This window comes from Mustela nigripes, chromosome 3 (genome assembly GCF_022355385.1).
Source record: "Mustela nigripes isolate SB6536 chromosome 3, MUSNIG.SB6536, whole genome shotgun sequence".
In the NCBI taxonomy this organism is placed as follows: Eukaryota; Metazoa; Chordata; class Mammalia; order Carnivora; family Mustelidae; genus Mustela; species Mustela nigripes.
This window is the reverse complement of record NC_081559.1, coordinates 98,745,582-98,759,638: the sequence shown is the minus strand read 5'-3', so window position 1 is coordinate 98,759,638 and position 14,057 is coordinate 98,745,582. Positions and strand designations below refer to the sequence as shown.

Genomic DNA, 14,057 nt, shown 5'->3' with positions numbered 1-14,057 from the left:
CGAAAGCTTTGATAAAATTACCTAAGAGGCTGGCTATGACATCCCAGAGAGCACCATTTTTGTAAGTTAGGGGATGTTAAGAAAATTATTGAGAACTTGGAAATAAAACTTAAGTAAACCTGCATGTCCATCTTTTCAATGTCAGGCTGTCATTATCTAATCAGCCCACACAAACATTATTCAACTTTAGAGAGAGACACCCTTCTTACACTTACCATTTACTTTTGTCATAAGTCCACAATCTAAACTTAAACATTAATTGTAGAAGATAGAGAAGTTGAAAAAACACTTCAGTCTGCTAGAGATAACCACAAAAGTTATTATTTAAATGCTGTCAGATTTTAACCAGTGGTATATCAAATTTTGCAAACATTGTACATCATTCCTTTCCTATATATATAAATCCCTTTGCTTGAAATGCTCTTTGAATGAGTTTTATGATTTTCATGGTTCCTTTATTAATAAGTGTTCATTACACATTTTCACTGTATGCTCACTATATATTTAGATGAGAGACAGGATTTTTTTTACTTGGGAACATATACTTTGAGAGGGATCAGTGCTGTATTCTGCAGACCTTCCCATATAATCTGTACCAGACATTCCTATGCTCTGCCACTTCTGAGAAATGAGAAATGGCAGAAAATTTAGGTTTCATCCAACCATTACACATGTGACCACCTGCTCCTTGATGCTTCCAGATACAATCTATATAATATATCTAATTTTATTATACCCACTGCCTGGAAAAAAGTTAAATTAAAAAACAACAACAACAATTTTAAGACCAACTGGAAACCTCTCAGTTTAATTCTCATCCACTTTTTCTTCATCTGATATCAATACGTTCAACCAAAAATGATTTCTATGATCCTAATGATTGAGTGAGTCTCCTACCAACTCCCAACTGATGAGAGAAAAGCTCTGACTTCCAATCTACCAAATTCATCACCAGCATGACCCTGGAGTCAGTTTTTATCATTCCTCATGTCTTATCAGCAAATGAGGTGACTTAATCTTCATGGTTGGTTCTAAGATCCTTTTAAAAAGAACTGTGTCTCTAAAAAGGGCAAAACTTGGGTGCCTGGGTGGCTCAGTTGGTTAAGCGACTGCCTTCTGCTGGGGTCATGATCCCGGAGTCCTAGGATTGGCCGAGTCCCACGTAGGGCTCCCAGCTCCATGGGGAATCTGCTTCTCCCTCTGACCCTCTCCCCTCTCATGCTCTCTAACACACTCTCTCTCAAATAAATAAATAAAATATGTTTTTAAAATAAAAATAAATAAAAATAAAAAGGGCAAAACTGAAGGAAAATGACATTGCATTATTTCAAACTCTCAGTCAGAAGTAGGGACACACAGCACATGCAACTAATAAGCACCATCTATGGATTTGATGCTGGCAATTTGACTGTTAGTTCTCACATTTGGGTCATTTGATACGTGTCTACCTACAGCATACCCATAAGAATGGATATTTTCTCTTTAAAAATTGGCTTTAAATGGAAGTCAGCAGATGGTACCATACAGCAGTTCCGTGATATGGTAACTGCTTAATCTTTTATCCCCTTTATAACCTCTTGGTACTTTGTGACCTCTCTGAAACACCTTTCCTTGTTATAGAGTGACTCATTTTAGAGTTTATATAACAATTATGAGTTTGTTATGTTGCATAGCTCCAAACCAGCAATTTTATATTATGATGCTTTTGTCCTGGGTCTTCCCTTAACTAAAACTGCCTTATGTGACCAATAAGCAATACCAAGCTGACATTTCTGAGCCCAAGCAGCTAATCCTAGATTGTATTTACCTATTTTCAAATATTTGCACCATCTGTGATTCTATATTAGATTTTTGGATTCGCTGTTACAGCCGGAGGACTACAGCTCTGAGTAGGAATGAAGCAGCACTCCAAATGCAGAATGCATTATAAACATGAGAAGAGAATTCAGCCAAGGGCTAGGGAAAGAAAAATAAAAATTTTCAGGAAAAGCAAGTGCATATTCAATTCTCCATCTTCAAAATGCAAACTCTGTTGATTTTCCTGTACTTGTAAGTAATATAAAAATGGATGCCATATATTTTCTTAATTAACCCCTGATCCAGGGTGTCTGGATGGCTCAGTGAGTTAAGCCTCTGCCTTCGGCTCAGATCATGATCCCTAGGTCCTGGGATCAAGCCCCGCATCGGGCTCTCTGCTCAGCAGGGAGCCTGCTTCCCCCTCTCTCTCCGCCTGCCTCTCTGCCTACTTGTGATCTCTATCCATCAAATAAATAAAAATCTTAAAAAAAAATAATAACCCCTAATCCATGTTAGCTCTGAAGCCAGGATGCTTCTATATAATACCCATATCAACAAAACTAGGGGTTTAATATGCTCTGAATTTTGGTCAAATTAATGGAGAAATGAGCTTTATAGCTGATATTCCCAACTTCTAGGAATCTCACCACCCCGTGTAGCTTGATTTCCCATCATGTTGCCTCTGTTGGTATGACAGCCCAATACATATTGATAAAAAAAGAGCAAATAAATAAACACACACTGCCATTTCTCAGCACCTCCTGGATAAAAAACCTATCTCACTGCTAATCATCAAAACACTTCCACAATGTAACCATCATTCCATTTCCAGGTGAAATATTAATTTCAGAGAGAGACTGGGTAACTGCTTAAAGTAGTAAATAGAATTTAATCTGAGGCTAAATGAAGAGAAAGCCCTAGTTCTTTCCACAATAAAGAATTCTGTGTCGTTCAGAAATTCTTATTTATTTTGCATATAGAAGTTTCTCAGGTCTCGTATTGGAACTCAGTACTCTGACAAAATTATCACAGCTTCTAGAAATACCCTTACCTTCCAAGAAACCTAGTGAATCAGAAACCTGTAATTTCTATTAACTTCTCAAAGAAGCACCGTAATTCACTTACACGCTTTCCAGAGTTCCTAAGTACACGCCTTCCTTCAGAAAGGAGTCATCCAGTCACTGGTCTGTTCACTACAGAATTGTAATTTCAAATGCTGAGGGCAGAGATCAATGGGAGGTCATTCATGCTGAAGGGAAGAGTTTAAGAATGCCAAAGTCTGCATGTATGATAGTGCTGGCATGTCTTTCGAACAATGGCTCTCGGTTTACTTTCAAAATGGCTTTATGGCACTGAGGAGACTTCTTGTCATAGCAAGTTGGAGAAGATCATACAGGGTTCTCTGAAGTTTTGTGGCCTGGTACTAGAAGTCTAAGGACCACTAACCTAGAACCAAGGAGAAACCAAGCAATGTCAAGTGAGTTTTGGCTACAGATTCAAAAGTCTCAAGGACAATATTTTTTTTAGGTTACTCTGCTGTTATGTGTTAACAAGGCATATGTGTCACCAATGCACCAACAAAGGTGCTATAGCAACAGCTGAATCTGGCAGCAGGATACACAGCAAAGGGCCATAAGTGAAGAGGCCTAGAATCAAGTACTGCCTCTTGATTCTAACCAACTGTGTGACCTGAGACAAGACACTTCATCTCCCCATTGGCTATCTCCTGATCTGAAAGCAAAGACATAAGATGCAGCAATCAGAATCCTTTCTCAAAATGCCATCAGCATTTATGACTTGATGGCCATTTCAAGGAAGAGTTTAGAAAGGCAAGGCCACTGTGGACATCACAGTAGTTCAGACATCAGGGACTCAATCCCGGCCAGAGACCAATCTCAGAAATGTAGAGGTGGAAGGAAATAGATTTGGATATGGACATGGTACAAGTGCAAGTGGAGACAGGGGAATCAAAATGACCATTCTGGAACATAAGAGACACTGACTCTACAAGCAAAGAGATGTGTGTAAGGGATGCCGGATGCACACGAAACCACCTGTCATGCCGCTGTGGTGGGTAAACCTCATTTCACAACGATGAGACGCATCCTCCATAAATGGGAACAAGGTGGATCTCTTCCATATCAACTCCAGGTTTAGTTCATACCCACTTACCCCTGCCAGTATGACTGCCAAAAAGTGAAACACATGTAATTCCTAGGATCAGAGGAAAGGAATTAATTCTCTTACAACCCCTTCATGGTACTCTAGAAAAGAAACAAACAGGAAAATGTACAGTCTTTTCCCTTAAAAATGCCTAAAAGATAGACAATCTATTCATTAAACTCACCCACGAGGAAATGTAAATTCTATACTAATCTACCCAAACATTACCTAGTTCTACATCTGAGAAATTCATGAATATTATATTTCTCCTCTTGAAAAGATATATTTCTGACCTCTACTCAGAAGGTGCCTTGACTCTTAATCTTTGAGTCGGTGTGTAGAAAAAAACAGTGTGCAACTTTGTGAGACATTGATTTAAAAGGTCATAGAAAAAAAAGTTTCTGGTACTTGTTTCAAAACATGTGAAATGAAAAAAAAAAAAATTGCCATGTCTTGCATTCATTAGCTCATATTAAAACCCTTCCTGGAGGTAAGAGGTGATTAAAGAAAGGAAGAATATCAACAGTTTTCACTTACTTGATTCCTTTTGCCAAAATCAAACCCTAGTACCAATAACAGGAAAGACCTACAGCTAACCCGGTGCACGCATTATTAACGTAACTTCAAGTGGTCTCTCTGGTCCATTATTTGAAAATAAATCGCAGGAGAGCCTGCCATTCAAGTTTTCAATTATAAAATTCCGGTTTGTCATATTGTTTTCAGAGAAGAGGCTTTCAGATGGTATAAGAAATTGAATCTTCATTTAGATCTCAAAAAAAGGGGTGAGAATAAAGATAATAAAAATACCTTTTTCCCCTCACTTTTCTTCATTTGCTACCTTGTAACCTGATATGCAAGCTTTTATACTGACCTCAGAAAATCAGTAAGTATGATAAATCACGATAATATGAAAGTCAGATAATAATCAACTTGGCTGGAGAATATACAGCTTGGCTTGGCTCTCTCAGACGTAGAGTCAGTTTTGATTATGCACTCAACTAACTCTTTTCAAATTTCAACTCAACATATCATCAGCACCTATATGCAAAGAATTTCTAAGCCAGTCCTTTCTCGAAACCAGAAAGAGAATATTAAACCACGAACATTTCAAAGATCTTAAGTCTTTCAGGAAAACAAGTTATCTAAAAATAGAAAAATCAGTCAGATTTTTATCAGTTGTTTTCCTCCTAATGCTCTATAATAATCCAACTCTAAAATACCCTATATATTGGGGCACCTGGGTGGCTCAGTCCTTAAACACCTGCCTTTGGCTCAGGTCATGATCCCAGGGTCCTGGGACTGATCCCCACATCAGGCTCCCTGTTCAGCGGAAAGCCTGCTTCTCCCTCTCCCACTCCCCCTGCTTGTGTTCCCTCTCTTGCTGTGTCTATCAAATAAATAAATAAAATATTTAAAAATAAAAATAAAATAAAATTTTATTAAATTTTAAAATAAGATACCCCACATATTTAGATCATAAGTGTGTATATGTATATATGTGTGGTGTATGTTTGTTATGTATACACACCCAGATATATATATATATATATATATATATATATATATATATATATATTCTTCATTTCATTATGGTAAATGGAAATGGTAAATGGAAAACTGCCTTTTCAAAAACATGAAAAAAATCTTCTCAGATACTCTAAAAACACAGTAACAACAAGAATAAAAATACTGAATTCTATCTTCAGCCAGATGTTATGCAAGTCCATTCACACAGACTGTCTCTAACTCTTATAATGTTCTCCCCATCTTCTTCCTTTAAAGATGAAAGAATGATTTTAGAGGGATTTGTTTGCCCTAGATTGCGTAGTGAATGGTAGAAGAAAGATTCAATATGAAATTTGTTCTGACTCTGTTCCCAATCCTACATCATGTTGCCTCTTCCCAAAATATAATTAAATTTGAATATCATTTGGCAATTCCAAAAACATTGTAGAATATACTATTCTGGCTAATGGAATTAGCATATTATCTGAAAGTTGATTTAAAAGATTACTAATGTTTCAGACACTTTTAAATTAACTGGCACGCCAACCTTGAAAAGAAAATGAAAATCATTTTTTATCATATGGAAGACATTCTAAGGGGTACTGTTAACATCAATTACTGAACGGGATAGTTCGAAGTAAAATATTTTATCAGTTTCAGATAAAAGCAAATTTTCTGTATTTAGCCTGGTGGTGAGTGTTATATTTACCATTACATAAAGTATGTCTGAAACCCTGAGGATTCAGGACAGCTCACCAAAAATGAATTCGTAAGAGAAGCGCTCTCTCTTCAGCAACCCCATCCTCCCCACTGAACCAACCTTCCACTTTTCTTGATCATACTAGAAGTAACAAGCATTCCTTTTAGTTAATACATAATAAATGAGACAAATTTCTAGCGAGGTGGCGGGGGTGGAAGGTGTACAGTTTAAAAGCCTTGGAGAGGGGCGCCCGGTGGCTCAGTGGGTTAAAGCCTCTGCCTTCGGCTCGGGTTATGATCCCAGGGTCCTGGGATCGAGCCCCATGTGGGGCTCTCTGCTCAGTGGGGAGCCTGCTTCCCTTCCTCTCTCTGTCTGCCTCTCTGTCTACTTATAATCTCTGTCTGTCAAATAAATAAATAAATTCTTAAAAAAAAAAAAAAAAAAAAAAAAAAGCCTTGGAGAACGGGACTGTCTAGTTAGGAAAATGTAGACCAAGATTGCCTATTGTCAAAAAGCTTGTGGATCAAGTCAGTACAAACTTTAAAACATACACTAGGGCATACACCAGGAAGAAACACTCCTAAATTTATAGGAGGACATGTGTTTATAAAGATCTTTACAGTCCACTATTTTGTTTGCCCCTTCTGGGGACCTTTTAGAGGTCTTCAGATGGGATAATCTTCCAACTTTCCTAGTTGATGCATGCCTCAGGTGATGCCCTCATTAGTCATCCCTCCTCATCCACGAGGGATATATTCCAAGACCCCCAGTGGATGACTGAAACCTCCGACACTCTTGAATCCTACATATACTGTGTTTTTTCCTATATATACGTGACTGTGATAAAGTTTAATTTGTAAATGAGGCACAGTCTGAGATTAACAAAAATAACTAACAAAATAGAACTACTATACTGTAAGGAAACTTATGAGAATGTGAGCTCTCTTTTCATGATACTGTGCTCACCCTCTGCCGATGATGGTAACAATGTGAGAAGACAAAATGCCTGAGTGAGGAAAGGAACTGAGGAGAGTGATGGGGGACTGAGTGCGAGGCTACCCTAGTGACCTTCTGACACTACCTCCGACAGAGGATCATATCTTTCTGGGATCTCAGCTGACAGTGGGGACCTGATATCAGGGAAAGCCAACAACAAATGGGGGTGGGGGGCTACTGTATAATGTGGTGGTAAAACCTGAACCTGATTACAACACATGTAAAGTCATTCAGCAAGTATGAAACTATACGGAGGCAGTTTTATACTCGGAATACCAAGTATGAAATACTAATTTAAATATTAAAGAGGATTTCAAATACCCCATTTCTCTATGCTGATTATCTTAGGAAGTGGATTACACTGAACACAATGCAACATATTCTGTAGCTAATTCACCTGTTTGTGAGAATTAACCAATGCTTACTTCCAGTTTGGCCCCTTACAGAGGTAGGAATGGTAAAGAAGTGTGCTTTGACTATAAGAGACCTAATAGAGTATTTTGAAGTTTGCATGTTGACATCCAAACCAAAGAGTATATATTATTAATATGTGTGTATGCAACTTCATATATAATCATACAAATATGTACTGAACAGTGCAGTGTTTTTGTAAAATGTTAAAATAACTTACCAATTGCAGGTGGCTCAATAAGCCTCCCCCCACCTTTTTCTAGGTGCCTATTCTTAGCCTAGGGAATGAGAGCACACTATGAGACAGGCTTTATTCAAAAGCCTTCATATATTATTTCATTTAATTCTTACAACAAACACGTAAAGGATCTGTAGTCATCTCCATTCACAAATGAAATGTAGAAAATAAGTTATCCTGCCCAAGAAAGCAGTGAAGACTGGTGGAGCTGGGATATGAACTTGAATCTGTGGTTTTCAGGGCATAACCCACAGATAATAGTAACTTTATGTAATCATAAATGATTCAATGAACCAAAATTTTAAGATAGCTTTCTTCTTTACTCAGGCTGGGTGAAATCTGGTTTCGGTATTTTGTTTCTAATGTAATGCACTTCATAAGATAATGCAGCATTAATATTTAATAATACAATTTTCTTTAACTTGTTTTTATATAGTTTAATTTTTCTTAAATGTGCAATTTGCTCAGTTCCTGAAATAAACAGAGTAGAAGCTTACAAGCAAGGATGCTTTGTGGTATGTTCTAAACTCAGTAGATAAAACATCATATATACATGTTATAAGATATACATTATGTAATAAGAAAGGATAGTAAAAAATGCATAATATCTCCTAAGTCAAAAAGACTTCTACATCATGCCTTTATCCAATCTAAATTATCCTTTGTAAACCAAATCACAAACTTTCCCATCAATTAGACAGTATATACGTTATATTCAATAAAGAATAATAAAATGTCTTTAAATTATTTTCAATAGGATTTCTAAAAGCTACTTTTGAAGTTCTATGTTTAAAAACAATAGTTTATAGGCCTAATTATGACATCTTTTTATTTTTGTCAGGGAAACATGGAAGAAAGACTGAATCCTAATTTCTGTATGGTAACATTTGGGTTAATATTATCTAAAAGTGAAAAATGCAATACATATTTTACAAAAGGCACTTTACATATTACATATTTAATTGCAGTTTTGACCATGAATTATTTCATCAAGAGACTGCTGCATACTGAACGATGAGAGATTGGTTTTCTATCAGAATATGTTTTTTAGAGAGAAATGCGTAACTAATGATGTTTCTGCTGCCAAATTGTTGCTTACAAAAATATACCTTATAGTTATACTTCAAAAAGTAGGGTTGTGGCTTTTCTTTTGTTTGCTTAGTTTTTTGTTTTATTTGGGTTTTTCTTTTTTGTTTGTTTGTTCTGTTTTTTTTTTTGTTTGTTTTCTGCTGTTGTTGTTTTGTGTTTTAGTTTGTTTTGGTTCAGTTTTTTGGAGCTGAGAGGACCACCAAACATTTTAGGAAATATTTTTACCCATTGGATTCAGCAGAAGGGTGCCACCTGGTGGCAATGTGGGCAAACTCTAAACCAGGTCTAAGTATTAAAAATGAACTCATTTAAGAAACCTTGAAAGTTCCATCATTACCAAGATTTTTTTTTCTTTTTGTAAAGTTCCTATGTACTTCTCAAGACCTACCTGGTTCTTTTTATATTATTTCCATCAATGGAAGAGATATTAAGTTAACTTCAAATTTTTCAAGAGCTATTATTTATTTATAATCGAAGCTTTAAGCAAATTCGTTGTTTTGTATTCAAAGTAAATATGTATACACAGAATATTGGCAATTATTTTTCATTATGCTAGTAACAATGTGTTGAACTATAACTGGGTAGAGGTTAGAAGGTTGGGCTCTAGAATTCAATGACCCTATTTTATGTAAGTTATTACAGACTGGGGTTAAGTCCTATATCCACCACTTATGAAGACAAGCTTGATTAGCCTCTTTAAGCCTCTGTATTTTCATCTCTAAAATGGGAATAACGACACGACTTAACTTTGAAAGTTTCTTTGAGGATCAAGTAGAAAAATGCATTTAATGAATGTTATCAGTCCAGAAGACAGTACTCTGCACACGGCAAGCATTCAGAAGTGATTTTTAAAAACAGTAAGTTGCAACTTGTCACTCAAGATTTTAGATCCCTCATTGTAAAGTGGGATTTTGATCATATTCAGAATGACTGTATCTACCCATATCAAATTATTTATCTAGATACTTGTAAACGTGAAGCATTATGAAAACAACAAAAATAACTTTCATAAACATTTAATCATTAAAGCTTTGAAAGAAAGACTACTAAAATGATAAAAAAATATTTCCAATGATTCAGGATGTTAATAAAAGTACACAGTCCCTGCTATTCCCATTGCCGATTCTCTCTGGGTAAGAAGTGACTCTTCCTGGCGCCAAATCCCAGAGGACAGTCACAGATGAAAGAAATGGAGGGGTCAAGCTCGCTAAAGGAATATAACAACCAAACCACAGGATCCATAACCATCTCACCCAAAGGAAAGACCACAGTCTTCCACTGTGCTGTAGGTGGAAATAGGTACTGATGGCCTCAGGACAAGGTGTTTTTGAGATCTCATAAAAATCTCTACTATGAAAAGCCAAAGACTTTTTTGGCAACATTTGAAAGCTTAAATCACTCAAAATCAATACACAGTTAAGTGATTAGCTGGACTATGCACCCTATTTAACCATCAAGTAGGACTTCATAAAGCTATATTTTTATTTAAAGTTGTGAATCTTTTTTTTTTTTAAAGAAATATAGCAAGCAGAAATATCATTCATGTCTATTTGGGGGGTATTATAACAAATACCACATGAGAGTTGTATGACAATCACAGCATCAGACCACAATATATAATCCTGTTAATCAAAACTTAGTACTCTTAGAGCAAGTAGTTTAAGCAATTGCAGCAATCATCCTCATTATCTGGTCATCATTTCATAGGTCAAGCTTCAGACAAAGAACATGCAAGATAAAAGGTATTTTCTAGGAGTGCTTGGAAAATCTTCAATGGGATGCTGCCACGCATATTTCACTCTGCTTTCCTTCCCCTAGCAAAATCAATCTCTTTCATTTTAACTTAAGCATAATATGCATACCATTGACATTTTAAAATCATGTAAATGTTCAGAAAGTCACTTTAAAAACTCAATTAAAACAAGAGTTCTGCAAATGGCCACTCCCTGAATATCTGAAGTGGCCATAAACCAAAATGCACGCTCACAAGAAAAAAGGATTCAAGCTTGACTCTCTCTCTTCAGATGAATTTTAAGTACCCGATTAGTCCTGACAAAAGGCTTTACTGTGCATAGGCGGCTTGTCCACTGTTTACATATGTATTTTCAGTTTCTGTGTTCTCTGCTCAGCTTCTCCCTCCCCACCTCCACTGGTACTGAGCAGTTTGCAGCACCTCAAGTAACCAGCTGGTGTCACAGGGTAGTGAGCAAAGATTTCATGTGGGGACTCTCACCTGACTAATCATTCTTATTGGAAGCATCATTCAAGAGCAGTAGAGAGGCTCGGCGGCTTGTTAATGAAATTTAAGAGCTGTCAGCTTGAAAGAGGATGTTAAATCCATGCTCCTCTCCTAAAATCATTTTTATAATCTGCTAACCAGTTGCTACCTTGTGGTGTGTGTTGGAGGGAGCAGAGGAAAAAGATGCAAGGGAAAGGGACACATAATACAGCATAAATGTTGTAGTATTTACATATGTATCTCTGGGTAGGGAGTAAAGCGACTAGTTGAAAAAAAACATCCTGCCTTGTAAAAACTGCAACATCCACTCCAGTAAATGGAGAGGGAGCTTTAAGGCATTGAGCGATCCTCACCACCTGTGTGAAACATATGTGAGGGAATTGAGGAGGAAAGGGAAGAGGAGAAGAGAGAGACCACAAGCCAGGAGAGATGACCAAGACTAGAATATTAATAACAGCAGCCCTGGCATGTCCTCCTCCGCCTCATCACCACTCGGGCGATTTGGACAGCTTCCCTTCACTTGCTCCTCAGTGCTTAGACTATGTGAAAAGCGGAGCCGCTACCGGAACCTTGCTGCTTGCACCCCTTCACCTCACTTCTAGCAAAGAGCTAGGAGAGTCTCTGGCCAAATCGCACTGGGCAGCCTTCAACAGTGCACACTGGGGACCAAGGGTACTCGGGTGCCTCCGTAGTTATCCGCTGACCTAACTGTTGCCCTCTCAGCTCAGAGTCCCTGGCTGATGAAAACGTGACAACACCTGCAGCCGCCTCCTCACAGCCCCCCTCCTCTATGCCAGGGCACTTCAGCGCTCCCGACCCCTACAACTTTGGGAAAAAGCAACACCGAACTCCCGAGTCACCCCCAATCCAGGGACAGAGACGAGGTAAGGATCCACGGTATGGTTATGCTACAAATCTCGAAACAGCAAAACCAAAAAGGGGACGGCCAGTGTGGAGAGACAGAAAAGGTACAGAAATAACCCTCAGCCAGTACAGGGCACCCCATCTCTGCAGACACAACACATCTGGCCCCAACAAATCACTAAAGCCAGTACCTTGCCAGCTTCCCATAATAATGCCTTTTTATTCCCAAGCTCCGCTCGACTCAGCAGACCACAGACACAGGGTACACCTCATTCCCTCTTTTAGCGCCCCCCACCTCGCCCCGTCCCAGTCTCCTCAAAAGAAAAAAATAAAGGAAAAACTCTGCCGGCCTAAAGGTCATTTTCCTTAGTGGGGTACTTTGGCCAGCGCTCGCTCGTTTCAGCTGTGTGTAGACCGGCTCTAACCCTGCAAGTGGACGCCTCCAGGAGCGCAGTATCTCCTCCAGCGTGCTTTTATTTCAGCCAAGAGGCCCCCACTCTGTGGCCCTGCCGCCTCTCCCTTCCTCGGTGGCCCGCCCGCCGGGGCTCCCGGGCCACCCCCAGCCTTTACCTCTCTCCCCCCTTCCCCGCGGCTCTCCACCGTGCGCATCCTCTCGCCCGGCCCCAGAGCGCGCTCGGATGCTCTAACTTCCTGCGGAGTCCTTGGATCAGCGGAGGAGAGCCTGGAACTGGGGCGGAGGGGAGGGTGGGGAGAGGGAGGCGTGGGAAGCACCGACTGGAGCCACCCTTCCCGGGAGGGCCTGGCCGCAGCTGCCAACTCTCACCTGGTCCGCCGGCTGCGCCTGGCTCGCCCTGGCCCCCGGGGTGGGCTGCTGCTCCTGCTTCATGGCTGTCATCGCCGGCGGCCCGCGTTGGCGCTCACTTCCTCGCGGGCACTTCAGACTCAGGGACTGTCACTTGGCAGCGATCGCATGTCACAGGAGCCCGACGCTCTCCGAATTGGCAGAAGGGAAAGCGGCAGCGACGGGGTGGGGGGAGGGGAGCGACAGGGAGGAGAAGAGAGGCACCGAGCAGGCTCCCCCTTGCAAGATCCCTCCTTCGGCTACCGCAGACCCTCGAACTCCCCACTCCCCCCGTCCCCCACCACTCCAAAGCGTAGAGAGCCTCGGAGATCTAACACGACCAAGTGGCAAGTTAGTGGAGCAGAGAGAGGCACCTGACCGCGCTCGAGCGACGTCTCACAGCGCCGGAGGAGCCCGGCTAGCATTCTACCGCAGTCCGCGCCCCCCGCCCGCCCCCGGGGGCTCCCCGCGCCGAGCTCAGTGCGCCAGGTGGAGCAGCCCGGCGCCGCGCTCCAGCATCTCCCGAGCAACCGCAACGCGGGAGAGAGCCCTGTGCGTCGCGAGCTCCTCACACGCGCGGCCAAGGCTGTTGGGCTCTGCTGGCCCCCTCACCCCACAACCCCCGCCCCCCGCGGGCTCTTGCTAAAACCCGGAGAAGCGGAGCGCGCCCGTGCAAGGCCCTCGGTGGCTCTGTCGCTGCCACTGGGCATGCTCCAGCGCTCGGAGAAGACGGGGGTTAGCTAGGGTCTAAGGGCCCACAGACCCACTGGCGTTGCCAACACTTGCCAGGACCCAAGTGGTGATCCCGGGTTATGGCCCGAGGCTCTGCGTTTCTCGATTTGTGGCAATGGACAGCCTTATCCTTTAGCCTCTAGCCTGGATCCCCCCCACCCCCCCCCCCCAGCTGCTAGTGTAATTCTGAAAGGTAGATTACAAACAATAATAACTAATGGTGATATTCTACTACTCCCCCCCCCCTTTTTTTCTAGAACACTCAGACAAAAGTTTTCAAATTTTAAATTTCTTCTCCAGCCTTCCCTTGGCTTAACACAAACCTCTCCCCTTCAAAGTTTTCTGAGCACCTACCATGTGTCAAACACACTGTTTGGAGGGATTGCAAGGAAAAGAGATTAAAATACCTAGACAAACTTAAACTCCCTGCCTACAAGGAGTGTTCCTGATACTGTGGGTACTGGGGGATAGGAATCAAAGAGTCAATTTAACTCTTGGGAAGGTGACTTCCTGTGGGTAG

At 40.7% G+C, this 14,057-nt stretch overlaps 1 protein-coding gene across 2 annotated transcripts in view; it reads right to left on the bottom strand.

Annotated features, from left to right (window-relative positions):
- Positions 1 to 13,424, bottom strand: part of DPP10 (dipeptidyl peptidase like 10) — a 599,077-nt gene extending 585,653 nt beyond the window's left edge. Inside the window, exon 1 of one of the 2 annotated variants that reach the window (XM_059394419.1) lies at positions 12,788 to 13,424. In XM_059394419.1, coding sequence (XP_059250402.1) covers positions 12,788 to 12,859 — 72 coding nt within the window. In that variant the 5' untranslated portion in view covers positions 12,860 to 13,424. Of the gene's footprint in view, positions 1 to 12,573; positions 12,681 to 12,787 lie in introns of those variants that run through there. The other variant, XM_059394420.1, reaches the window with a different exon arrangement.
- Positions 13,425 to 14,057: the final 633 nt, after the last annotated feature.